Source organism: Pogona vitticeps, chromosome 1, assembly GCF_051106095.1.
Source record: "Pogona vitticeps strain Pit_001003342236 chromosome 1, PviZW2.1, whole genome shotgun sequence".
Classification (NCBI taxonomy): domain Eukaryota; kingdom Metazoa; phylum Chordata; class Lepidosauria; order Squamata; family Agamidae; genus Pogona; species Pogona vitticeps.
Window position 1 is genome coordinate 19,548,089 of NC_135783.1, and position 26,488 is coordinate 19,574,576.

At 41.2% G+C, this 26,488-nt stretch overlaps 1 protein-coding gene across 1 annotated transcript in view; it reads left to right on the forward strand.

Moving 5' to 3' along the window:
- The first annotated feature begins 405 nt into the window (after nt 1-405).
- Nucleotides 406-26,488, forward strand: part of FBLN7 (fibulin 7) — a 38,329-nt gene continuing 12,246 nt past the window's right edge. The window contains exons 1-6 of the mRNA XM_020808352.3: nt 406-721; nt 4,719-4,878; nt 7,123-7,293; nt 14,896-15,021; nt 16,185-16,322; nt 19,976-20,113. Of these exons, the coding sequence (XP_020664011.3) occupies nt 647-721; nt 4,719-4,878; nt 7,123-7,293; nt 14,896-15,021; nt 16,185-16,322; nt 19,976-20,113 (808 nt within the window). The 5' untranslated portion in view covers nt 406-646. The remainder of the gene's footprint in view (nt 722-4,718; nt 4,879-7,122; nt 7,294-14,895; nt 15,022-16,184; nt 16,323-19,975; nt 20,114-26,488) is intronic.

Consider the following 26,488-nt stretch of genomic DNA (forward strand, 5'->3'; position numbering starts at 1 on the left):
CTCCTAAGTGGTTTACTGTTTCTTTCCTCTGGGTTCACTCTGGGATGTGCACCTTGCCCAAGGCTACCCAGGCTGGGTTTTCTCCTGGGAGAATCAAACTCCCAGCTTCTGGCTCCACAGCCAGATATCTAACTCTGCAGAGACAACATGAATTATTATGCTCAGAAGGACAGGTTCTATTAAACCCAAATAATAACCTTAATTGTTGGTAAGTTTAAGTGAGGAATATCCAAGCTAGCAGTCTTTCCCTGTCACTACACATGCTCTTGCTTCAAACTTGGAGAAGTATCTACCAGCAATTACACCAAGGCAGCTTCCAAGCCTATTAGGTGTTCCCTTGTCAGATGGGGCGGGAAGTTCGAGGGAGGGAGGGAGGGAATAACAAACCCCTTGCGAGAGGGAGCAGCCCCACACTTGGCCGCAAAGGCATTCTGCCAAGGAGAAGCTAAGAAGAAGCAGCGTTTTGACTTGTCGGGGGAAACCTGCTGGGAGATGCTGCCGCTGCTGCTGCTCTAGTTGCTTCTGAGTTGAGCGAAGGAATTCTCCGGCTGAGGGTTGCTCTCGGTCTCTCCCTCTCTCTCCACCCAGATTTAGGGGCAACTGGATCATCCAGGGACCTGTTTTCCTTTCTTGCCATAACAGTGCCATGGTGCCTGGATTGCACGGCAGCCTCTTCCTTGTCTTATACCTGACATCATGTCAGGTATCTCTCGCTTCCCAGGTAAGGCGGGCACCTTGACTGCCCCTCTCTCACTGCAAAACCGGTAGCTGGTTTCATTTGGTTATAGCATTTCTTCTTCTTTACAGGACACCTGTATTCATTTGATCTTTTTAAAATGGATGTTTGGGGAGGGAGAAATATTTTGTGCAATCTGGAGTCTTTGATAGTAAAGTGAATGACGGCTCTTTTGCAAACTTGTGCTTAAAAAGCTGCACTTCTCCAGCACTTCCTTTCTGCTCTCTTGCCTCTTTGGGAAAAGTAAAACCTTCACAACTCTGAGTGGCTGCTGGCTTTTATCAGAACCTGAAAATGTTACTTTTTCAGACGGCAGCTCCCAGAATCCTCCATCCAGCCTGGCCAGTGGCTAAAAGTTGCATTCTGCACACTTCAGAGACCACGGTGACCAAAGTGGTAGAGCTCGGAAAAATCACTTGTGTGAACGACAACTTTCTGGCCCCGCTGGCTGGAGGATTCTGGGAATGGTAGTCCATAAAGGTAACTTTCGGCATCAGATTAACAAGCAAGAGATATTGGGATGCTTCTGCAAGGAGGGCTGTTAGAGCTATCAGTCAAGAGTGTGGTGCAACTCCTCCATCTTTCCCCTCTTAGCAATTTATGAATGGGAGGGGAGGGGACAAAAAAAAAAGGGAAATAGAAAATGAAAGGTTTAACAAATGCAACAAAGTGACAACTGCCCCCCCCCCACACACACACACAATATAAAACACTCTCAATGAGCCAGGATCATTGCTCAATGAAAATCCTGTCTAGAAGTACCCCTTGCTACCTTTAATTGAGGCCAACTGGGAAATGAACATGAAGGTTAAAGCCAATAGGAAGGTGCAGAGGGCGACCGGTGCCAAGGATAACAATAAGGCCAGGCAGCCTCATTGTCTCAGAGCTCAGCTCCGCACGAAAGGGAACCAAGCAAAACAGCCTCCTTATAACATCCTTCCTCATTTTCATCACATCATTTTTAGATTATAACTTCCCTTCTCAGCCTGGCAGAATATGGAAGTTTTAGTTCAAAAAGTATTTATTAGTACTGTAATTTGGGGGGGGGATATAACACCTCTGATGAAGAACTGAATTCAGAACTAGATATGCTTGGCAAATGAAATATTTTGCAATTGGCTTTCTCAGTTAGACTGAGGATTCCCTCAGTCTCTCCTATGATGGCGGGGGAGCAGCAGGGGATGAACTGACAGGGACGTGCCCAGCTCAGATGGGCTGTCAAACAAAGGAGTTGCTCCCTACCCTAGTGGATTTAATCATCATCATCATCATCATCATCATCATCATCATTTTGGAACTGCAGAGCTGGAAGGGACCCTATGGATCATCTAGTCCACCCTCTGTCAAGGCAGCACAGTGGGGAACTGAACTCCCAATCTTTGGCTCCACAGCCAGATCCTGTAGACTCCTGGGATACATATAACTGGTTAACAACTCTGTGATTACCCAGTAATGTTCTGGCATGGTGGAGACTGAATGACAGGCGGATTATCCAGTCTGGAAATCTGTTCGTTAACATTGTGCTGCTGCAGCCAATCCAATCGGTGTCTATTTTGCCCACAACTTACTACTTATCTTTCTCCAATAAAACTCTTATATGTATCAAGGTATGTATGTCTGTTTGTGGGAGGAGGCTGGGGGTGCCCCAGTTATCTCACTTGGGACCACAAATGAGTATTCATTTAAAAAGGAAGAGCCATCCAAGAATGACATGGCTATAGCCCACATGATTTTAACCAGGTCCTGGCCCGATCAGAGCACTGACCTTTGAGTATGATGAAATTATGCAGTTCCCAAGAAAAGAAATGCTTGATTTGAGTGATTGGTAAACATTGATTTAATGCTTGTAAAACATTATTTGTGAAGATCTTTCCTGTGCCTTTGTGTACATATGTGGAGCAAGGGGAAAGGGAGAGAATAGATCAGGACTGAGTAATGTTAGGGTTTTGGGTTTTTTTTACTATAACTCCCACTAGTCATGATAGTTGGGTGTTGTAGTCCAAAAAGGTGTTTCTCCAATCTCTAGAAAAGAAAAATCATAGAATCATAGAATAATGGAGTTAGAAGGGGCCTATAAGGCCATCGACTCCACCTCCCTGCTCAATGCAGGAATCCAATCCAGGTTATCCAAGGTTGGGAACCACTATTGTACACAATCTGAACAATGTGGTCACACTCTAGAGCAAGATAAAATTGCTACAGAGTAGTAGATTCATATTAATTGAAGATCATCCTGTGCAGCTAAAGGCTTTTTGCAGCAGCAAACGACACACAAGGCGTGTTAGACATACTGGATCAGGTTATCTAGGTTTTGAATAACTACTCATTGATTAATGCACAGTATTCCAGGACTCTTTCTTAAACAGGCTTCTCAAATGCCAGTTTTTTCTCCTCCTCTCCTGAGAGCTACTATATTGCCATGTGCCAGTTATGATGATGTGTGCACGAGAACCTAAAAAAAAAACACTGTTCTGCTTCAGACCACAGGCTTATCTGTTAGATCAATAGAAATCTGTCTATTTGTCCTGTTCACATCGTGGCCAATAATTTGTCTCTGGGAAACCCACAAGCAAGAGGTGAACTCTTCCGCACCCTCCTGTTTGTGTCATGCAGAAACCGATAGTATACAGAATCCTACGGCTTCTAATACCTATGGGAATATAGGGCAATTTTGAGCCTAAGTTACTGATGACCTCATCCTTCCTAGTTTCAACTAATCTTCTTTTAAACCCATCCTGTGGCAGTGAATTCCGCAGTTTGACCAATGCACTGTGTGGAGAACTTTGTAATCTGTCCTGATTTTCCTCCCCTGCAGTGTTAGCTGATACTTTGACATCTCGTTATGAACAAGATCTGCCATCTCCATCTTGCCTTATCAGCAGCCTCTGCAATTAGACTAGAGATGGGCACTGCCAGTTTGGCAGTTCGTGCTGGTGTGTTTCTTGGTCAGCAGTTCCCGGCCTCACTTCCTTCAGTGGGTGCCCACTCAGAGCCCCGGCTTCCCTGCCCAACCTCCTCTGGGTGCTGCCTGTGAGTGGGCACCTACTGGAGGAACTGGGGCTGGGAACTGCTGAACACCTGTTTGACCAAGAAAGGAAATGGAACGAACCACCAAACCGATGGTTTGTGCCCATCTCTAAGGGGACGTGGTGGCGCTGTGGGCTAAACCGCAGAAGCCTGTGCTGCAGGGTCAGAAGACCAAGCAGTCGTAAGATCGAATCCACGCAACGGAGTGAGCGCCTGTCGCTTGTCCCAGCTCCCACCAACCTAGCAGTTCGAAAGCATGTAAATGCGAGTAGATTAATAGGGACCACCTCGGTGGGAAGATAACAGCGTTCTGTGTCTAAGTCGCACTGGCCATGTGACCACGGAGGATTGTCTTCGGACAAAACGCTGGCTCTATGGCTTGGAAACGGGGATGAGCACCGCCCCCTAGAGTCGAACACGACTGGACAAAAATTGTCAAGGGGAACCTTTACCTTTACCTTACCTAATCTAAGACAGGTGCTTTTTGTTTTGTTTTTCCCAACTTTGGGGATTTTGACTTTCTTCATCAAATGCTGAAATCTTATAATATTTGCACCTGGTAAAGAGTTCTGATGGACTCAACACAGTTTATTCTGTTTATAAATTTTTAGTTATCTAGTAAAGATATTATCCAATCTAGATATTTGATTTTTTCCTAGTTACTTTTCCCTACCGTGCACAATTTTGTATAGCACTATATAGCCGCCTCCTCTTACTTGCCTTTCCCCCACCCCTTGGAAAAACTATTTTCTGGACTACAACTCCCAGAATCCTCCAACCAGTAAGGTCATAGTATGCATTCCATAAAAAGTAATGTATCCAAGATTTGCTCCCCCCTAAACAAAACAGCCCCAAACTTTTCTTCATAGGAGAATTGTTCCAGTTTTTGTAAATTTGTGATACATTTCAAGTGTTGTTTTAGCTTATCCTCAACTTGTTTTTCGCTTTCTCACAGAACTGCATGAACAAGCAGCAGCTTCTGGCTACTATCCGCCAAATGCAACAATTTCTTAAGGGGCAGGAAACCCGATTTGTAGAAGGAATACGTGTCATGAAAAACCGACTAACAACACTGCAAAACACAGTGATTAAAGTCACGCCAGAGCCAGAAACCGGTAATCATGAATCCAGAATTTCATAGTAGCAGCTATTGTAGTTTTATTTACAGCCTCACTTGCTGCCTGTAATTTGTTTGACTGAAGTGACTTCCCTGGACTAGGTTGATTAGTCCTGCACTAACTAATTGTTCCTTCCAGCCTTTGAATACAAAGAGAGTCCTGCCTCCCTGCTGAGTATGCTTTCCCTCTCTTTCCTGGGTTGGTGGCAGTTGTTTGCTTGTTGTTGATCTGTTCAATTGGTTGCTAAGTGTGTGTGCAGAAAGAAAGAAGCATAAAAAATTCTGTAACTTCAAAAAAAAAACTGTATACATTTTTTATTCTGTCTCCTACAAATGTCTCAGAGTGAGTTATGGAGACTTTAAGTGCCAGTTAGTGAGAAAGAGGTGGACTATGGGAAACTTGTAGCTATTGTCCTCTGTGAGTCTTTGTACTTCTACTGTTTAATAGAAATCGTACAATTTTATGAAAAATTCAAAGCTCTGCCAGAGTAGCATCAGGGAGAGATCAAATCGTCTTTGTTTCTTCTGTCTCCTGACTCCTGCTGAACTAGGCCCTGCAACATCACCATTTGCCACTTGCACTGACCGTTTTGAAAACATATCACAAGCCAGATTAGCTTTCCCATCTTCTATTGCACTTTAGTGCTATTACTGGAGCCCTTCGTTGAGATACTTACCGGGTCACATGATGGAACAGATTTAAGGGCTACCTCTGAAGACCAGTTAGTAGTGGTGGGGCCACTACAAAACCAAAAGGAACACCAGCAGAAGTTGCTCTGCTTTACTTATGCCCCACCTGTCTCCCAAAATTAGCTCTCAAATCTAAAAATTTAACTTAGAATCAAGATTTAAGACTTTACATGTTGTAATGTTAGGACAAAACAGAACTGAAAGCAGCTTAAAGATGCTATGGTTTAAAAAAAGCAACAGCATGGCTAGCTTACTGGGTTCTGCTGAAGCTCCATTTCCTTTGACTACCAAAGGATTCAGTCTTCTCTATGCCTTGGCAATCCAAAATTTTCCAGAACTCACCAAAATGTGCAAATGTAATGGAGAGGAACCTACACACAGCAGAACATATTATTTGTATGAAGCCTTAGATCAACCCCTGGCTTTTTAGGTTAACATAGTCATGCAACAAGTGATCAGGCAGAGCTCTGCCAAGAATCTGGAGTGCCACAAAGTAGACAAGAAAGGACTAGCTCTCAATAAATGTTGCTCCAGTTGGTAGATTTATGGAAATTTCTAGCCTACCAAGAGGTGGTAGCCGATATGCTTAGACTTTCAAGAAAAAAAAAAGCACAATTGCATTTGGGAAATGATTTCTTCAAAATTCATAATCTGAAAGGTGTGTCTTAACTTGGTAAATTGTTACCATCTTGGTTAAGAAGCATATGTTTAGACACTGGTAGGCTTTTTTTATTCAGATTCATACCTGAACTCTTTCCTAACTAATTTAATCATAATGTTCTGCAGAGCGTAATTAACAATATCTATAAGGTATTTGTTTCTTTCTTTATTTGTATGAGAGCATTGCATAATTTAAAACTATGGACATAAATGAAATATAAGTAAAGTTAAAAACTAATTAAAATGTTAAGACAGTTTTTGACCAGAAGAAGACTAAGAAGTGTTATCTTGGCCATTTGCTAAGATCTTCTTTGTACAAGTGATGGGGCAAAAATTGCATGCACATAAGTACTGCATTGATTTAATTTCTTCCATTACAGAAAATTTCTGACTGATAATAAGACTTTGAAAAGTTGCATAAACTAGTATGACTTTTGGTCAGAACAATAAGATGTGAGTTGGATTTTGACATCTACTTTTTAAACTTAATTGCTTTGTGGTAAAGCAAACAAGCACAGAGCCATAAATAAGGTGGAATAACTGTGACTTTGAGTTATTGCACCAAAATGTAGAAGGTGCAAACATTTGCTGCTGGAAGGGCAGAAATCCAGGTGCTAGAAGGACAGGAATCTCTGTATCCCTAGCATGTACAGGCAGAAGAAATGCAGGCACTAATCTCACATGACCAAAGCTTATCCCATATAACAGTGAAATCCTGTATCCAAAACTGCTAGTTATGGCCCTTAGCAATCATCAACTAAAAGTCACCATGCAGATGGTCAGTAGCCCATATAACAATATTTCAGGTGGTTCTGTCAATGTGAGTCTGATTCCCTCTGGAAGCAACTAAGCATGTGTCTTCTCACCCCATTGCACCCAACTGTGCTTGCAGTGTCCTGCCCTGTCCTGGATGCCCCACAGAATGGCAAACGATTTGGCACTAAAAACATGGTGGACCACGAAGTCCACTTCACCTGTGATCCTGGGTTTCAGCTGATCGGTTCCAGTTCTCGGGTGTGTCAACCAAATGCCAGCTGGACTGGAGAAGTTCCTTATTGCAAAGGTATTTTGTCCTGTTATTCTCTCAGCCTGGGAACGTATGCCTTCCAATAATGATCAAACAATTATTTACCCAGTGACAGAAAATGGTGGGCCATTTTTTCCATTTGGATTTGAGGAGCTGCAGTCCGAAAACCAAGCATTCCCAGTGTCTACATGCACCTGAAAAGATGCAGTTAAAATGATACCAGCAAGGTAACCATGCTTATGTAAGGCTTGATTCTTGCAAACTTACGACCCAATTCATGCAAAATGCCAGTAGATAAATAGGTACCACCACGGTGGGATGGTAACGCCATTCCGTGTCTAGTTGCACTGGCCATGTGACCACGGAAGATTGTCTTTGGACAAATGCTAGCTCTATGGGTGGAAACGGAAATGAGCACCACCCCCTAGAGTCAGACACGACTGGACAATTTGTCAAGGGGAACCTTTACCTTTACCTGTACCTAGTGATGTAAGTGTAATCGATGTGCATATTTTTCTTATGTAAGCAATAACTTCAGGACTGTGGGGACAGTTAAGGGGAGGGAGTTTTTAGCTTAGAAGAAGGATAAATAAAATGAGACAAAAGGTCTATTCCATTGTTCACAAACTGTATCTAGTCACCAAGGGTAGTGCTATAGCAGTGCCCTCTCCACTTCTAGTTTCACTGCTCTTATACGTTTTCCATGTGAGTTGCAACTTGGAAATCAGCATCCCAGCTGAGATGGAGAGCCTGCACAGATGGCCAAGACTGTTTTCTTCAGACTCATCCCTCTCCATGTGTAGCAGAGCAATAAAATGAGAAGCAGAGCATGGAGTGCACCATGCTCCAGGATAAATAAACTGAAATGCTTCCTCAGGCATGGCATAGTTAATTAATTAGATTTATATTCCACTCTGTTAGTGCAAGCACTACTTTGGTTGGTTTAAAGGTTAAAACATAAACCCCACAAAACCCCACATAACAAAATGCATTCAGCAACATGGCAATCTAACAGTGTGGGCTTAAAATTAATTTTGAACATGAATGTGAACATTCACATTCACAGCATCCATGAGAATCAGTTATCGAAGGCAACTTTGAATAATTCTGTTTTCGCCATTTCCTGAACATAAGGAGGGAAGGAGCCTGGCATATCTCAGTGGGTAATTTATTCTAAGGACTGGAGGCCACCACTGAAAAGGCCTGATTCCTTGTTGTCAACTTTTTGGCTTCGCTGTGTTCTCCTGTGTTTTCTGTCTCACATGTGGCTACTTCGAGCAACATCTACTGAGAGGCGAAAAGAGTAGCTGATTTTTGAGACAAGTATCGAGATTAGACATGGGGGTATTTGTATTCTTATACTAATATGAATACCTCCCCACAGGTGGACATAACAAGGGTCCACTCACCGTCCGCTACTGCCGCGGACTCCATGCTCCCTTCCTATCACTCCGGAACTTGCGGTTGCTTGGCCACTCCTGGCGGAAGGCAGGACAATGAACCTCTCTGCCAGGTCAAAGAGTGTCTGGCCAACTGAGCGTGGCGACTGCAGCAACAGTGGACAGTGAGTGGACAGTCTGACCCTTGTTATGTCACCTGTGGGGGGACATTCATATTCATATACGAATACCCTCCTCTCTAATCAAGATCCTAAACCATTTTTAGGTCATAACCAGCACCGTGAATTGAGCACAGAAACTGACAGGAAGACGATGAAGTCATGCCACAACTGGGGATATATGATCGAATTTATAAGTCCCAGAAATTCAATTGGCCAACACATTTTAAACCTGATGCTTTCTATACTATTTTCAAAGACAGCTTTATGTACAGAGCCTTGCGGTAGTCTTATTTCTGAGATCACCAATGCATGAATCACTCTTACTAGGCATTTCTTATCTGGGAAGTGGCACAACTGGGTAATCAGCTGGAGTTAATAAAAGTCACTCTTGGCCATGGCCGGTGTTGAGCCTCCATAGAGGGTGCCAGATCCAAGAGCACCCCCAAGCTGCAGGCCCAATCCTGCAGGAGGTGTGTAACCCCATCAAGGCTAGGTTTCTAACTGGTCTGACAATCCTAATAGTGGGCTCTCTGTCTTATCTGGATTCAGTTTCAGTTTACTGGCCCTCGTCCAGTTCATTATCGATGCTAAGCAGTACTCAAGAACCTGTACAGCATCACCCGCAGATGAAGCAAAGGCGAGATAGAGCTGTATGTCATCAGTGTATTAGTGACCACAAACCTGTGCTGAATGAGGTTACACATCCTCTAATGACATAGGTGTGCAGCTTGGGAGTATCATGTAACTCCCTGTTACTCAGATGAAAGTTTTGTTGTTCTCTCTGAGCTTTCAAAGTCCCACTAATATTCTTATTTTGTTTTGTCTTTTATGGGATTGTAGATTTTTTTCCCCCTGTATGGAAATTTGGGCTTACTTTCACATGCAGCTTTTTAAAAATATATTTTTATATCTATTGCACATATTGATTGTCTAAATTTTTTTTAATTAAAGCAATTAGTGCACATCTATACATTTGTTGCCACGGGGATTTTGCAAATATACTCATAGTTCAGTGTATCTTTCCACCTCTAAAATGCACCATAGGTCTGAAGAAAGCACAGGCTTCTGATGTGAGATGCATTCCACTTCACTGGCAGTGTTTTATTTATTTATTTATTTATTTATTTATTTATTTATTTATTTATTTATTCATTCATTCATTCATTCATTCATTCATTCATTCATTCATTCATTCATCAATTCATTTAATTTCTATCCCTTCCAACTCAATCATTCTATGATTTTATGACTCTGAGATTAAAGAATTACAAGTTTTGCTTAGCATAAACTTTTACAGCTGCAGTCCATGAAAGTTTATGCCAAGAAAACCTGTTAAGAGTTTAAGATGCCACAGAATATTTGGTTGTTGCTGCTACTGCTATTGCTTGCTTCAATAGATCAACACAATTCCCCTTTGTTAATTTTTTTAAGAGTACAGACACAACAAATGCCCCCACCATCTTTAGTCTTAATATGATAAAGACACCAATCCATGTGAATGATTTTTTTTAAATTTAGGATGACTATTAATCTAAGTCCATTTATTTTTGTTTAAAAATACCAGTTTGCATATGTAGTAGAATATTTCATTACTGTGAAAATTGCTGATCCTTCTGAGTCTGCAGTGTGATTCATGGTGGTTAAGGGTGAACAGCCAAGCATAAATCAATCCCTTTGACAGATAATATATTTCTCATAACAAATGCCAGCATCCGAAAAATTGATTGGCATGGCACAAACATAGTAATTACATGAGTGTGCTTACTTGCAAACATGTCTTTTTGCCAATATATAATTTATCTAGATTGGCAAACAACAAAATTGTACATAATTGCCTGCATTAAAAAGTATTTACTGAGCAGAAGACTGCTCAATGATCATAAACAGAAATCTGGATTAACATCTACATTTTGACAGAGATCTTGCAGGGTGTTTGCATAAAGTAGCAAGAAGGCAGGCGTGTTGTAGCCGAAAGAATCAAACCATGTTTTCAGTTCTGGAACCACAAATGTGACAATTGTCTTCAGTATCATCTGCATTTAGGTCTATGATAAGAGCTCTATTTTTCTTTGTAATAAAGTAGGATTAAGATGAAAATAATTATTTATAAATCACCAACATTGGCCATGAACCGTTTAGGGCTGCCAACTCTTTGGTTTGCCTTTCCTAGCAGTAAGTCTAATTAAACAGATGAAACTTTTCCCATTTTTTGCCCTGTGCAAAAAAAAAAAAAGCCACAAATTTAAATGTTTGTCTCTCTCAGACTATTAATGAACAAGTGATGGGGAGGGAGAAAATAGCATTCCTACTGTGTCTTTTTCAGAATATTGCTCTTTGAAACAAAAGGAAAACTACAGTTTTTCCATTAAACCTACAGTAAGGTGCAGGGAAACCACAGCCTCTGCATCTGTCATCTTTGAAACACCTGGGCAGGGACTGTTCCACCACTTTCCATTGCCTGTCGGATCAGGTGTTGCTGAGGGACACCCCCCCCCCCCGCGCGCACATTCTTATCTCAGTGAGCCCATTGAGAATTCATAGGAAGTTCAAGGACATGGGGGTTAGGGAGGGTTACAACTCCATGGCTGCTTATTCAATAACTTCATGGTCTGGTAGCCCCTAATTATTTAAAATATTCCACTGATGCACAAGAGAGCGAGGCTTTTGGCAGATGTCAAGTAACTGTAACCTAGGAAGGCATTCACCCCCTGCTTCTTCCAAAAATTCCACCACACTAATTATTTCAACACATAGGAAGCCATCAAGAGGTTAAAGCAGGGCAGGAAGGAGGCAGCTTAGGAGAATAGGAATTTCGGAATTTCTTAGACACCAAGGATTCTATGGGATACTTTCCTTTGTCTGCTCAGGGTCTTTTTATGTTCAAGCAATAAATGTGGAGGTTGCAAAACTTGGAGGAGGCTGCCTGACCTTTACAGGAAACATCCCTGTGGTTAAAATATTGCTGGAATCTTTCTTTTTTTTATGAAGGGGGGTGTATTTTCGCAAGCAATATAGTCAGACTCATTGACCAACTGTTAGAGACAGGAGTTGTATACCAAACACATCCAATTTGTTTATCACAAGTTATACATGCTTTTGTTCCATGAACAAACATAATATATGATTGATAAGCATTGTAGCCTTGCTGTACACTAGGGAGCCCAAATATTGAATTTTGTCTCCTCGGCAGGTAGAAGCAGGCATTCAAGAACCAGCAGTATAGCAGAAGATGAACCACCTCTTAGAAATGTTATTTTTTTAAAAAAAAGGTACAACTCTCAGAAAGGCTATGGTGGCTGAGGATTCTGGGGCTGTACTCCAAAAGATAAACGTTTCGACTTTCTACAGATAACAAAGGGAACTACTGTTCTGGAATGTTCTACATAGAAGGAATGTTAGCATCCACTGTCAGAATGCCAATTGACAGAATCTCTTTTTCCCTGGTAAATGCATGAGTTGATAACAGGGCTTTCCAGTATTACTTTGGCTGACATTGACCGAGAGTACAGTTAAGCAACACATAGCCCATGGGCTGTATGTGACCTCCATCTGTTTTTGCAACCCCTGAAATCTCAAACAAACAAACAGTCTCCCCAAAGGAGAAGTGCTACTCCTTGAAGCCTCCAGGTTTGGTGACTCTCCTCTAAAGCAAGGTCTGTTTGGTGGAGAGGGTACATTATTCTTCTTTGCTTTTCAAAAGCTAAACTTGCAGTTTTTGAGGGGAAGAAGTGGGGGGAGGGAGAGAGGGAGAGAGAGACAGAGAGACAGAGAGAAAGGGGGAGCCTTGGTCCCTAGACCTGCCAAAGTTCACCATGCCATGACAGAATGAGAAAATCTCACTGTCCTTTCATTAACAATCTTAGTCAAATTCCAATTCAACAAGATATGAATAAATGAAGTATTATGCTGTGGTGTATACCTCAATCTGCATGTTTCATGTTTGTACTCTTCTTGGGGTTAAGCAGGGACAGTTTTACCGATCAGGCAGAACAGTCAGACCCATCAGGCAGCAAACGCTGGGAGAAGCAGTGGCATCTCCTCCCACCCACAGCTATTCATCATCTGCTCCCTGGCTATTCTCTCTCTCTCTCTCTCTCTCTCTCTCTCTCTCTCTCTCTTTCTCTCTCTCTCTCAGGACAAAGCTGTGTATTCTACATAGACAGTCCCCAAATTAGTCTAATACTTTCAAACGTGACACAGAAGCCTAGAGTACTGCCAAATTTGAAATAAGGTCCAAATGGCAGTACAGTCAATTTCTGTACGAGGAATGGTGGGAAGCTTCTTTTTGTTCTTTACTTGAGATCACCCACTGTTTTGGGCAACCGAAATGGAAAGACTGTGAATGCTATCCAGCTGAACTCTTGCACTTCAAAATTAACCCCTATACTCCTGCCCGTGGGTGCCTTGGTAGCCCAGCCAAAGACACGTAGTTTGCCAGGAAACTGATTTCTCCCTCTTCACCTGGTCTTGTTCTTCACCTTCCATAGTGCAAGGACCAAACTATGTTATAGAGAAGTCATAACTAGAAGAAAGAATTCCGTAACTGCAGAAAGCATTGGATAACCACAGGGGAAGGTTTCCTCACCTCCTCTATCTTAGGTTACCTTGGTTTATGATTGGTCTTCAGGAGCTAACAATGGCTTTGTTTGCAAGTCTGATTTTTCAGACATGAAGGTTTGCGTGAAACACATATATTGTGTGGAACACTAATAGAGTACTGTATGATTTCAGCTGAAATTACAGGTCCTCCGTGATGTCTAGCTTAGTCTCAAGGCTGATTAAACTGTGGGGATGAGCGGTTGCATTTTCTTTTCCTTTCTTCAGTTCCTAGAATTTGTAGCATGAAAACGAAAAAAAACCCTTTGCTCTCTGGAGCTAGACATGAGGCAGAGAGATCCTATCTTTCAGGAGTGGAAAGATCTGCCTCTGTTTTTTTCAGGGAAATGATTCCAACTCCAGGTTTTATTTCAGACTTTGCAAGAGCTATCTAAGGTGCTGAAAGCCAACCCCAAAATAGGTTCAACACCTTGGATGGTTCTTGTAAAGTTTGGATTAAAGGCCAGAATAGACTGACTTCTCTCACATCATCACAGTCAGGAACCTCCATTGTCTTCGGGTGATGACATCAGAATCGGACTTTAGGAGACAAGACGAAAGATGTGCTCAACAGAATGGCCAGAAGAGTTCCCAAACAGATCAGAGCAAAATTAAGAAATGCTGTACATGTTAGTTATCATTCAGGTTTTACTAATTACTTGATTTTTTTTTTAAAAAAAAAGCAAAGTGTGCTGCTTATATACTGCCCCACAGTGCTTAAAGAATTCTCTGGGCAGTTTTCAAATTAATTATGTAGGCTACACATTGTCATCCTCCCCCCCCCCCCAGCAAGTTGGGTACTCAATCTGCCGACCTCGGAAGGCTAGAAGGCTGAGTGAACCTCAAGCTAGCTACCTGGGATTCAACATAGTTCGTGAGCAGAATTTTGGATGCAGTACTGCACTTAACCACTATGCCACGAGGCTCCTTACTATTTATTAAGATACAGTATTAGAAATGCAGTACATCAATCACACCTTGCTAACATGTAAATAATTTATGATAGCTTGTGTAGTGCAGTAAATGGAATGTATGACTAGGATTCAAAAGACCTGGGTTCAAATCCCTGCTTGACCATAGAACCCGATTGGGAAGTAGTTATTGTAAACCACTCTTTGAATATCTCTCCATACTTTGAAAACCTTGTTAGGGTCACCATAAGTTAGAAGCGACTCTACAGCACATAGCACACTGAAGTAATGTACATTTTGAAATAAATTGCTAGATTATTATTTTTAGATCCTTAGCAAGTAAAAAGATGGTCACCAGTCCTTCTAAATAAATGAATGTGTTATGTGTAATAACAAGTAGATGTCACTCATGCAATGTTAGTATTAATGTTAAATGACAATAGGGCATTATTATGTCTTTGTTATCACAAAATGTAACATAAGTCTTGTCAGAAGCAGCTCCTGGATTACAAGAAAGTAAGAAAGAGAGAAAGGATATTAATAAAAGCTTGTTTGTTTGCTTTTTTTTAGATGTTAGTGAATGTGCACTTCATCTCTGCCAGAACGGGGGAACATGTATTAATGGAGGTGAAGGGTACAAATGTACTTGTCCACAAGAGTGGACTGGGCCCAATTGCCAGTATCAAACACAGACAGGTATGTACTCTGTTGGTGAGTGAAAGAGAAGGGAGAGGGTGGCAGGGTATGTAAGCCAGATAGACACACAGGCAGGCAGGCCCTGGTGCTTCCTAGCATGTCAGAAAGCAGCAAGCCTTTATGAATTGGAAGAAGGTAAACAAGAAGTGTTTACATTATATATTATTCAAGATTTTGGTCATAATTTTATATTTAATTACACTGCATACAGGGTAATTAAATATAAAATTATGACCAACAACTTGTTCCATAACTCTGCCAGCACAACAAGACAGATGACACTGGCAGTGACAGATAGTCACTAATTAAGGGGTTCATGTTTTGATTTCAGGCCATGCACAGCTAGTCTCACTGTGCACAAGTTGCACATAACCCAAAATCAAAATCAAACCTTTAATTAGCAGCAATCTGCTGCTGGTGTTGAGGTTATTTCCACAATGCCAGTGGAACTGTTGAAAAGGATGCTCCCCATTAAATATATAATAATTACTATAACAAGCATCACTAAGGTAAGAAGACCTTATTGAGAAGACATAAGATCTTTAATGCTCTTAAATTTAAATTTTAAACACTTTTAAATTAAAACACATCAAAAACATCTCTGTTAAAATATTAACAACAATGGACCTTGAAATTTAATCACTTTTCGCAGCAGGTAACTGGCAAATAGTTACAGCTTACTTCGTTACCTGTAAGTAGTTCTTTCCATGTTCTAGCTCAGAATCATACTTTGCCTTGTTTGGAAAGTCACAAAAGCAGAAGCAAATGTTTGTAATCTCCTTTCTCTCTGCAGGAGAGGTGGGGAGAGAAGCAACCCTCCTTCCCAGCTTATACCATCTGAATATGATCCATTTCACACAAATGTTTGGAAAAGAGAGAGGAGGTCTCTTTGTATAAATAACGAGATCAGTATAAAAAAGGGAAAAAAAGAAAAGACAGACAAGGAAATGTATATATGGGATAGGACTCAAGGGAGAGGGAGGAAAGGAGTAAGAAGGGACAGCTCTTGATCTGACATCCTTGAGGAAATGCTTGGTTTGTTGTGCATCTTGGTAAAATTATTCAGCAAACCTAGGCGTGTCAGTCCAAAAATAATTACTATTTCTACATTTTGGGGGCAGGTGTTTGGGAAGTAATTTCTCCCCTCCCTCCTTGTCTTCTAGTGCCACCAGCATGGAGTGTAGCAGATGACCCAGCTTTCAGTCGCAAGCCACGCTGTGCCAAATTTGATAGAATGCAGCACTGCAGCTGTGAAGCAGGTTTCCATATGAGTGGCACATCTGAAAATAGCATCTGTCAGGGTAAGACAGGAACTGAGCAAAACTTCTCAAGAACCAATATGAGGGGTGTATGCTGGACTTGGCCAAATCCCAAATTACTAACCAAATAGGCCTGATTTGAATGGTTTGCATAAGTTCTGGATCAAAGCTAATGGCTAGAATGCGTTCTAGACGTGAAATTATTTCAGCCTGTTCCTTTTTCTTTAGCAAATTTTAAAGGTACCAATTATGCCATCCCCTGGTGCTAGCCACCAGAAGATTGACATTCTCCTCTCACTAGGGTCTATCATAAGGTCTATAATGTCACCAAATTTCATGTACGTCAGTGTAAAAGGACAGATGTCACAGCTGTTTCAGTTTCCAATGCAAGTCAATGGTAGGCTTACAAACTTCTTTGGACCAAACAATATGAGGTGAGACTAAGAAAGAGCGGAGCTGAGAGTAAGAGATTTGAATCAAAAAAAGCAGGAGAGCTGAAGAGTCCAGAGCTGATGTTACCACTTAGATTGCTAAGGCCCTTGCCAACTTGGTCCAGGGTTTTGAAGACTGTACATGTGGAGCTGATTCTTTTGTGTTATAGATATCCAAGCCAGTTGAGGAAGTTGCCTTGGATTTTGATCTGAATTTAAATTCAAATGCACACTTGAACTTTGCAATTCTATAAGCAACTTCTGTATTGGTGCTGTTGCAAAGGTCTTGGATGCACCAATTGTAGCATTTTTGTTTTTACAATTGCTCGTGTTGTCTGTTATATGACTGTGAATAACAAGAGACTCAATTTGTGAAATTGTGTTTGCAAGGTTCATATATAGATATCTAAGAAAACAAATAGTCTCATAGAACTCAAAAGTGTTACACAAACATAGTAACATCAAATTTATACAGAAAGCCATTCAAAATGTAATTCATTGGTAAATGTATTGATTAATTTAATAAACCATTAGACAATCAAACAGCTAACAATACATCCCATTTCTATTTGTCAGGGAGACACATGGAGAAACCCCTTTCTGGTTTCTCCCTAGATCTGCAACTTTAATTGATGAGGAAGGTCTGTAGGCTTTATGGAATGGGAGTCCTTTGGAGATAGTAGGTACATAGTGAAGAAGCAGAAGCTCTATTCTTACCAGTTGTTTTTTTTTTAAATCACAGCATCCCAAATCCATGCTATTTCTGAAAGCAGTAGCCCAGAAAATATCCAATCTTTGAATGGCGTGGTTGCTGACATTCAAAGATTGGTTGTTGTGGTGGTCTGCTCTGAAGACAGCAACCCCTGTTACAAATAACAAATTCCAGGGCATTTCAACACCAGCTTGCAAACTGCCTTAAGTCTTTTACAGCTCATGGTCTCTGGAGTTCAAATTATTCATACAATCTTCTCAGATCATAGAGCGTTAAGAATCTGTTAAGATGCCAGAGACTATTTGCTCCTTCTTCATCCTAGTATACCTCTTATGGGTGTATATATCAATCTTCTGCACTCTGGACCCATCCTGTCTTGGAACGATGGGAGTGGTAGTCCAATGAAGCCCCTATCTGCGGAGGTCTGGTTTAAATACATATGAAATTCAAGTGAGTTTAGTGGCCACCTAAATAGGTCAACAGTCACCTAAACAAGTCTGAAATTGTTTTAGCCTGAGAAAACATAGATTGTCTATTGGAAATGAATGAACACTACAAAATTTGATCTGGAAATAATGGCAAATTCCTTCATTGTTTTCCCAGACATCCAGAAATAAGACTGGAATAAACTCATATCCAGATTGAAGCCTCCATAGTAAACTCAAGCTTGGCAGGTTGATATCAGTTTGTCACTGACAGTGCTGCTGTTATGGCAGGACTTGCCATCTTGGAACTGCAGAATTGGAAGGGATCTTATAAATAATCAAGTCTAGCCCCTGTCAAAGAGGCACAGTGGAGAATCAAACTCCCGACTTCTGGCTCTGGAGCCAGGTGCCTAAATCACTCAATCAGACTTTAGGGTCAGATCATGGGATTTCATTCACCCAATGCAGCATGGTTGGTAGATTACATTTCGAACCAAATGAAGCAACGCACATGAGCATTTAATACCTCACCCCCATTATCTCAAGGCCATTACATTCAGAAGGTAAAATCACTTAAATGCACCACTAAAGTCCCACCTCAACAACAGGGAACTGTAATCTAACAATATCTAGGGACTAGGTTGTGAATCTCAAAGTCTCTCTTTCTCAGTGAGAATCAGAAAAACTCCTTGTTTCCACTGCAGTGAGACTTCTCTGTGTAAGTTCCTCACCTCCAAGCAATCCTGTGAGAAATCTTACAGGATTTTGTAATTGTTCAGTCGTCATTTATTTATTTTTCTGGAACAGGAGCCAAGCAGTGCACATTCCTTCACAGCCTGGTATTTTTTCCTACACACAATACACCCAGAAAGGGCTGAAGAAACACCAAGCTGTGCAGGAGTCTTGTAGTTCCTGAGGAGAATGGCATCTTTCCTCCATAGGAGTCACTGGAAAAGAGCTCTGAGACTCTAAAAATGCCTCACAACAACAACAACAAAATTTCTAGTACCTATTGTATCCTATGGGAGACTCAAGGTTAAGAACCACTGCCCTAAACCTGCAGTAATATTGCCTTTGATTTCATGTGGGAGGAGAAGTGTTAATAGGAGCTAGCTGAGTTTGGCATATCAAACCAGATGATTAATGTTATATAAACCAGGTAGGTCTCTGGGAGGCTCCCAAGGGTTTTTTTCCCCCTGGAATTTAGAGAAAGAGCTTTCCTACAATTGGCTGCCCTCTCAAAGAAACTTCTATGGGAGATCAGAATTTGAGACTGGAGAATTATTGTACCTCAAGAAGTTCAGTTGTATCTTCCCTCATCACACAGCGGATGCTCCTTGTCAGACCCATTGCCATGATGTTTGAGAACAGCCAATGTTAGTAACATGATTGTTGTTACTGATTATCTATCTATCTATCTATCTATCTATCTATCTATCTATCTATCTATCTATCTATCTATCTATCTATCTATCTATCTATCTATCTATCTATCTATCTATCTATCTATCTATCTATCTATCTATCTATCTATTTATTTATTTATTTATTTATTTATTTATTTGCATTTCCTTCTGCTCTGATATCACTGTGATGAAACACAGTGACCTGAAGCCATGAAAAAGTGGGTTGGCTAGCTCAGTGGTTTAGGTATCTGGCTGTGGAGCCAGAGGTTAGGAGTTCAATCCCCCACAGTGCCCCCTGGGAGCAGAGGCAGCCTATGTAGCCTTGGACAAGCTGTGCAGTCCCAGGGCTCCCCCAGAAGAAGGAAATGGTAAATTACCTCTGTGTATTCTATACCTGGAAAACTCTGAAAAGGATCACCAGAATTGACTGCACATGATTGTTATTATTAATCCACAAAATAGTATGTTACATATTGTGCCAGAATAAACATTTTAATCTTCAAGGGGCCACGGGACTCTTTGTTGCCTCCCCACTCCATGTTTCAAACCAAATTGAAACAATCCATGAATCTGAAAAACAATAATCACTTTGATATTGTGATTAAATCCCTGAAATATTTCCCCACTGTCCTTGCTGTCTATGTCACAAAATTTCTTATTTATCGATGCAGAAATATGGGAAAATTTATTTCTTATATTCTTTCTTTTTTCCTTATTGCAGATGTGAATGAATGTGAAGTTTACAAGCAGGAGGGAGCCCCTCGGCTCTGTATGTACGCCTGCATCAACACTCCTGGCTCGTATCACTGCTCCTGCCCCAGTGGATACAGGATCTTCAGTGATGGCAAAAGTTGTGAAGGTGAAACATAGCCTCACATTTTCTAAACGCGTATCATATGTCACAGACGTGAAAGGATAATTCATGGGATTTGCAGTGCATAGAGAGTTTTATGTGTCCCAAGAGCTAGGATTTTATATTATTTTCGTAAACTGCATTCTTATATATATTTTTCCAAAGAATAAATCCCATCTGACACTATGGGACATATTTCTGAGTAAGCCTGCATAAAATGGCTCTGTAATTCAGAATCCACCAAGAGTGCAAAATATGCAAGTTATTCAGTTCTCCAGAATTCTTCATCAGGCTAAAAGGTTAAAAAAAATGGTTGGGGAAGATATTTGTGGTACAGAATTTGAAAAATCTGTCTGGGTGCTTTAAGCCATTACAGTCTGCAATTAAATTTAATCCCAAAATGGGCAGTTATTTGGTAGCACTTTAAGATCTGCTTACAGCATGGCAAACATACAAAGAGGAGCACTGATCGTGGTTCTGCCACAAGAAGTAAAATCCCCACAATCTTTAGTATTGCAAGTGCTTGACATCTGTTGCAGATTTTTGAATTTCTACTAAAATTCTTTTTTGTTATGTCCTGCTGCCTTCAGCGTTCTCCAGCATTATTGTCTTTTCTATTAGATCTTGTCCTCTAATGATATGCTCAGAATACAATAGCCTTGGTTTAATCATTTGTGCATCTAGAAAGAGTTCAGGCCTGATCTGAACTAGAATTCTTTTGTTTGTCTTTCTGTCAGTCAATAGTATCTGTAAAATCCTCCTCCAATACCATATTTCAAGTGAATTTGAAAAAAATCTGCAAGCTTTTTTCACTGTCCATCTTTTATATACATACATTCTAATTGGGAACACCATAGGAGGATAATCTTGGTTTCAGTCTTCAGATATACTTCCTTACACTTGAGGATCTTCTAGCGTAGCTGCTTGTCTGAGTCTCAGTGTTCTGATTTCTTGGCTGCAGTCTTCATTTGGATTGATGGTTTAGCCACAGTATAGAACAATTTTAACAATTTTAATTTCTTCATTGTCAGCATTAAAGTTATGTAATTCTTTTGTCGTCATGATTTTTGTCTTCTTCATATTCAACGGATGTCCTTTTTTGCTACTTTCTTGTTTCACTTTCACCAGAAGTCATTTCAACACATTGCAGCTTTCCGCCAGTAATATCTTATCATCTGAATACCTTAAATTAGTGAAGTTTCTTCCACTAACTTTCACCCCTCGTTCATCGGAACCTAGTCCAGCTTTCCATGATATGTTTTGCACAGATATTGAACAGATAGGGAGATAAAATATACCCTCGTCTGACATCTTTCCCTATAAGAAACCATTATGTCTCTCCATATTCTGTCCTAAGAAGGCAAACAAGAATGTGAGTGTTCTCTTTTGTAGATGCAGGACACGCCAGTGATCAAAGAATTATGGAACTGTAGAGGTGGAACAACCTAAAAGGGTTGCTAGTCTAATCCTCTGCCATTGTAGGAACCTACAGAGAAGACATCTTTAACAGATGGTCATCCAGTCTATTTAAAAGTCTTCAGTGAAGGAGACTCCACCATATTCAGAGGCAGACATTTCTACAGGCAAACTGCTCTTAGCATCAAGATCTATCTATCTCCATATCTGAGAATTAGGCAAGGTGGACCACATATATTTTCCCTAATCATTTTTGCTTTTTCTCAAAGGATCCTCACCATTCCTGCCTATTATTGCAAAGAAAAAAAAATGGAGTTTAGAGCAAAATGTGACACTTCCAAAATCATGCTCCCATCAGAGACACATGTTGGTTGCCCTCCACTCCTCAACAGTCCTCCTGCAAGCTTCCAGTTCCCCAGCCCATTCAAACTGCCAATCTTTCTTGTAGTTTTACACTAGATCCATTTTGCAGCTATGAATGAAATGAAATACTAACAGAGCAGAGGTTGGGTTTGGCAACGACCATGCAGCAAGCCGCATTTTTGTGATAGTTTATCATGCACTACCATGGCTTAAAATACTAGCTGTGCATACCGAGAGAGCTAGACCCTCAACACAAGGTATATATTGTACTGTAGTTTAAGGTATGTTGGAAGGTATGAAGGAGAAGTGCCAAGAGCTGGTGAGAAATTCAATAGTGATATTGTATCCATGAAGCATGAGTTCTGTGTTCGTGGGCTGCTATGGAAAGGCTTTCGATAAAACAGAGCTGGTCACTCGGATTTAAGTGTCAGCTTGTTCTAAGTGAACACCTTCTCATAGAAAAGTTTTATTGATTCATTTATTTATAGCAAAGAGCAGAGTTTGCTTATAGTAAAATTATGTTCTGCCTTTCTGCCAAAACTGGCACACAAGACAGCTAACGTTAATAAAATAAAGCCAATTCAATTAAAAATAAAAAAGGACTAAAAATGGAATTAAATAAAGGAATAAAAAGAAATAATAACACTATTATGTCCATGGAAATCTAGGTTAAATTTCAAAGACCTGCTTTGCGGGGGAAAGAGATATTTGCCTGCAAGCATATGGACAACAGAGAGGGAGTAAACCTTATCTCTTTTGGCAAGGAGTTGCAGAGTCCAGACGTGGCCCCTGAAAAGTCTGAGGGTGGGACATATCAGCAGTTCAGTAGCAGCACTGCTTTCCCTTCTCCAACACAACCAGAGTATAGGATTGTCTTGCTAGTCTGCTATCCTTGACTCCCTTTACCTAGGAGCCCTGGGGTATAGCAAAGCTAGGGCTTGCAAGGTCAAAACCCCAGGACTTTCTCATTAGCCGGGGTTATGAAATCACCAGCTGCCACCACCCTCATTTCCCTATGAGCTCACCTGCAATCCTCACAGTAGTTGGCAGAGGAGTGGATTTTCCAAAGGACACTATCGTGTTGCAAGCTAATTTCTTCTATAATGCAAAGTATCTAAGGAACTGTGGTCTTGGATGGACAAATAAGACTAATCAACTTTACAAAAAGACGTGCTCCTATTTATGGGGCAGGGGGCTGGCTATGGGGGTGATCATGATGATTGCCAGAACTTCAAAGCTTGCCCAGGAGCCACAACAAAACTTGATTTTGAGTAAGCTTGGCTATGTTTGCAGTGTAAAGTAGACAGAATTTGGGGGGGGGGGGCAGTATTATATTCTGCAAGGGACGTGGTGGCGCTGCGGGCTAAACCGCAGAAGCCTGTGCTGCAGGGTCAGAAGACCAAGCAGTCATAAGATCGAATCCACGTGACGGAGTGAGCGCCCGTCACTTGTCCCAGCTCCCGCCAACCTAGTGGTTCGAAAGCATGCAAATGCGAGTAGATAAATAGGGACCACCTTGGTGGGAAAGTAACAATGTTCCGTGTCTAAGCTGCACTGGCCATGTGACCACGGAAAGATTGTCTTCGGACAAAACGCTGGCTCTATGGCTTGGAAACAGGGATGAGCACCGCCCCCTAGAGTCGAACACGACTGGACAAAAATTGTCAAGGGGAACCTTTACCTTTACCTAGTATTATATTCATGATGTGGCTAACAAACAGGCTTCCAAGAAATAGAAAAGTGACCAAAATAGCCAGAAATGACATCACAAAAATCAACATTTCGGAGTAGTTGAGTTAAAATGACTTATTACACGGCCAGTCCTTCTGTTATTTTGCAAAAACAATGTTATCATGCCATCATCATCTCGCAGAGTAAAGTATTACAGGTTGCATCATCATTACCTATAATGTGCTACTTTCACAATTTGTTCGAAGAGCATAGTTCCCTCGATCTGCCTTTAAATCTAGGTTGAAAAATTAGAACAAAGAAACCCAGGAGAGGCGTTTCCTTTTGACAGAAAAATGGATGGTGTGTGCTCAGGGTTAAGCTGTGCCACCATATGAAGTCAGAGGAGTACAACAACGGGGGGGGGGGGTCATCAGTCCTGTGCTTAGCCCCGTTTCCCAGCATTGAGAGCCTGAAAGGAGCTCAGAGCTGAAATTTCAAACAATAAGCTCACATGGGTGGCTGTTGCTTATGGAATGTGACTTCTAATTCCCTCTTATCTAGATGTTGTACTTGGGGCAAAAACACTCCACCAGTATAATTGTCTCTTCAGGCAGGAGTTCTGATGGTCATTGAGCAGAAATGGCACCCCTCAGGCACAAGAGGGAGATATCAGCCATCATTAGGTCGCCAATATTGACAGAAATGGAAAGCACCGAATGGGGGGATATCCCTAAAGATGGAATTGGCAAAACATCCCAGCACCCCAACAACTTGGTCGCCATGAGTGGAAACCATGCCAAACTGGGTGGGTGTGGGAATGGAATGATATACTGGAGGAAATCATGGCTGACTATCTGTACTTCAATGTTTTGTTACAGGTCCCAAAGTCCTAAGTTGCGCTATATATGTGTATGATACCATCAACCTGATTAGCCCATTTTTCTGCACATCGTGGCCTGTCACTGTCCAACATGTAGGGCTTCACCACTTCCCTCCTTCTGTTCATGTAGTCAGCCACCAGACATTCCCCAATTCGTTGTGGGTTACCACACACAGGTGGTAAGCTTCATTCACTCTAGTGGAATGTGCAGGTCTCCTCTAACCACTGGGTCCCATGCAAAAATAAGAAATGGAAGACTGAAAGGCTGAGGTCAGTCCATCAAGCCTCCATCCTCCCCTAGTCATTGTAAAACGTATTTACACAGAGAGAGAGAGAGAATAAAAGTTTTTCTATTTCTCTCCAGATGGAAGCATGAGCTTTATGGTCTGACCTCATATTACCTACTTTTGCCCTCATGCAGTCTTTGACTCTGCCACTCTTCCAGGTATGTGTGTCTATGCCTCTCATCATCCCTGCTCAGTGTGGCTCCATGTTGAGTGGGGATGATGTGAGTGGCAGTCTCATTATTTGGAGAGTGCTAACTTGCATTCATCTAATGAATTAGCACAGTACACTTTCAGTCAGGGCTAAATTAACCACTAGGAATTAGTGTCCTTCAGCACAGGGCTCCAGATAGACTGTGGCTTTTCTTCTAAATCTAACTATCTGGAGGCTTACCAATGTCATACAATCACACCCACACACACACACACCAAGAAGGCCATTCCCTCTGCATGAAATAAGTCTATGTGGCAATTGCACCACACTGTGGCTGAAAGTGGCTTATCAGAATACAGTGGATTGCTCTCATCATATGAAAAAAAAAACCTGACTAATTAATTTGCTTTATTGACTGAATTATTTCTAAGCCCACCTCAAGCTCAGGGTGGTGCACTAACAACAGAAACTCATTTAAAAGCTTAAATAATTTAATTTAAATGCTTTCAAACAATGGTTAAATTTTTAAAAATAATTTAAACTTTTAAAATACATTTTAATCATTAGAACAATTAAAATAAACTTCAGTCAGCTGAAAGAGTGAAGACCAAGACATGAGCTCTTCCTTTGCCAGATAAACAGGCAGGTTGTAATTTTGTGCTAAAATAAGGGCAATGTTGAAACTTGCTGGGTCTCGAAGGGGAGGGCATTCTACAATGGGATGCTACAACTAGGAAAAGCCTCCACTGCATCTCCACAAAATACATAACTCACAATGGTGGGACCAGGAGGAGAGTTGAACAGAACACTATAATGGCCCAACATATACCGTACATATGGGTAAAGACATTCATATCTTTCCATTGGCATCAACCAGGATCATCTAATCAAGGGATGGCTTTTGAGTCTGAGCCTCTGCCTCATTGGCACATGAATCTACATGACAGCTGAGACATGGGGGAAAAACCCCTCATACTGAGAATGATCCTTTTCTTTCATGTCCCCCTGTCTTGTTTAACACCATTATAACTGTGTGGGTTTTAAGAAATGGAAACAAGTGGCAGAGGGATACAAATATTTTGATGATGCTGGGCACAATCCAACAACAGCATTGGGAGGTGGTGTGCTTTGGAGGTACCAGTGCAAGGCAACTAGCAGAAGGGCTGAGACTATTGCTGTCTCTCTCCATGGGACTGTCCTGCATCCTGTGAAAGGCACGTGGAGAGGTATCCCTAGAAGATGGTAGTAGTTGAAAAGTCCTGCTGAGAATCACTTGCCCCTTTAAGGCTTTAGGCTGGGGAGGATCACTCATTCACACATTCACCCCAGAGAGGCTTTAGTGTTGCAAAAAGCCAGAAAGAGCTCAAACAATTAAGTACCATTAATTGCTTTGTATGCAAAAGGTCTCAGGATCAGATCTTGATATCTCTGAGTAAAACAAGGGAAAGACTTCTGTATGAAACACCAATTATTACCAAATTTACTAAACTAGATGGGTCCATGGTGAGGCTGAATATAAAACTACTTCCTAGGTTTCTAGCTGATTCTATTACCACATTGCCTTCCTATTATAGCAGTGGTCCCCAACGTTGGGCCTCCAAATGTTCTTGGAC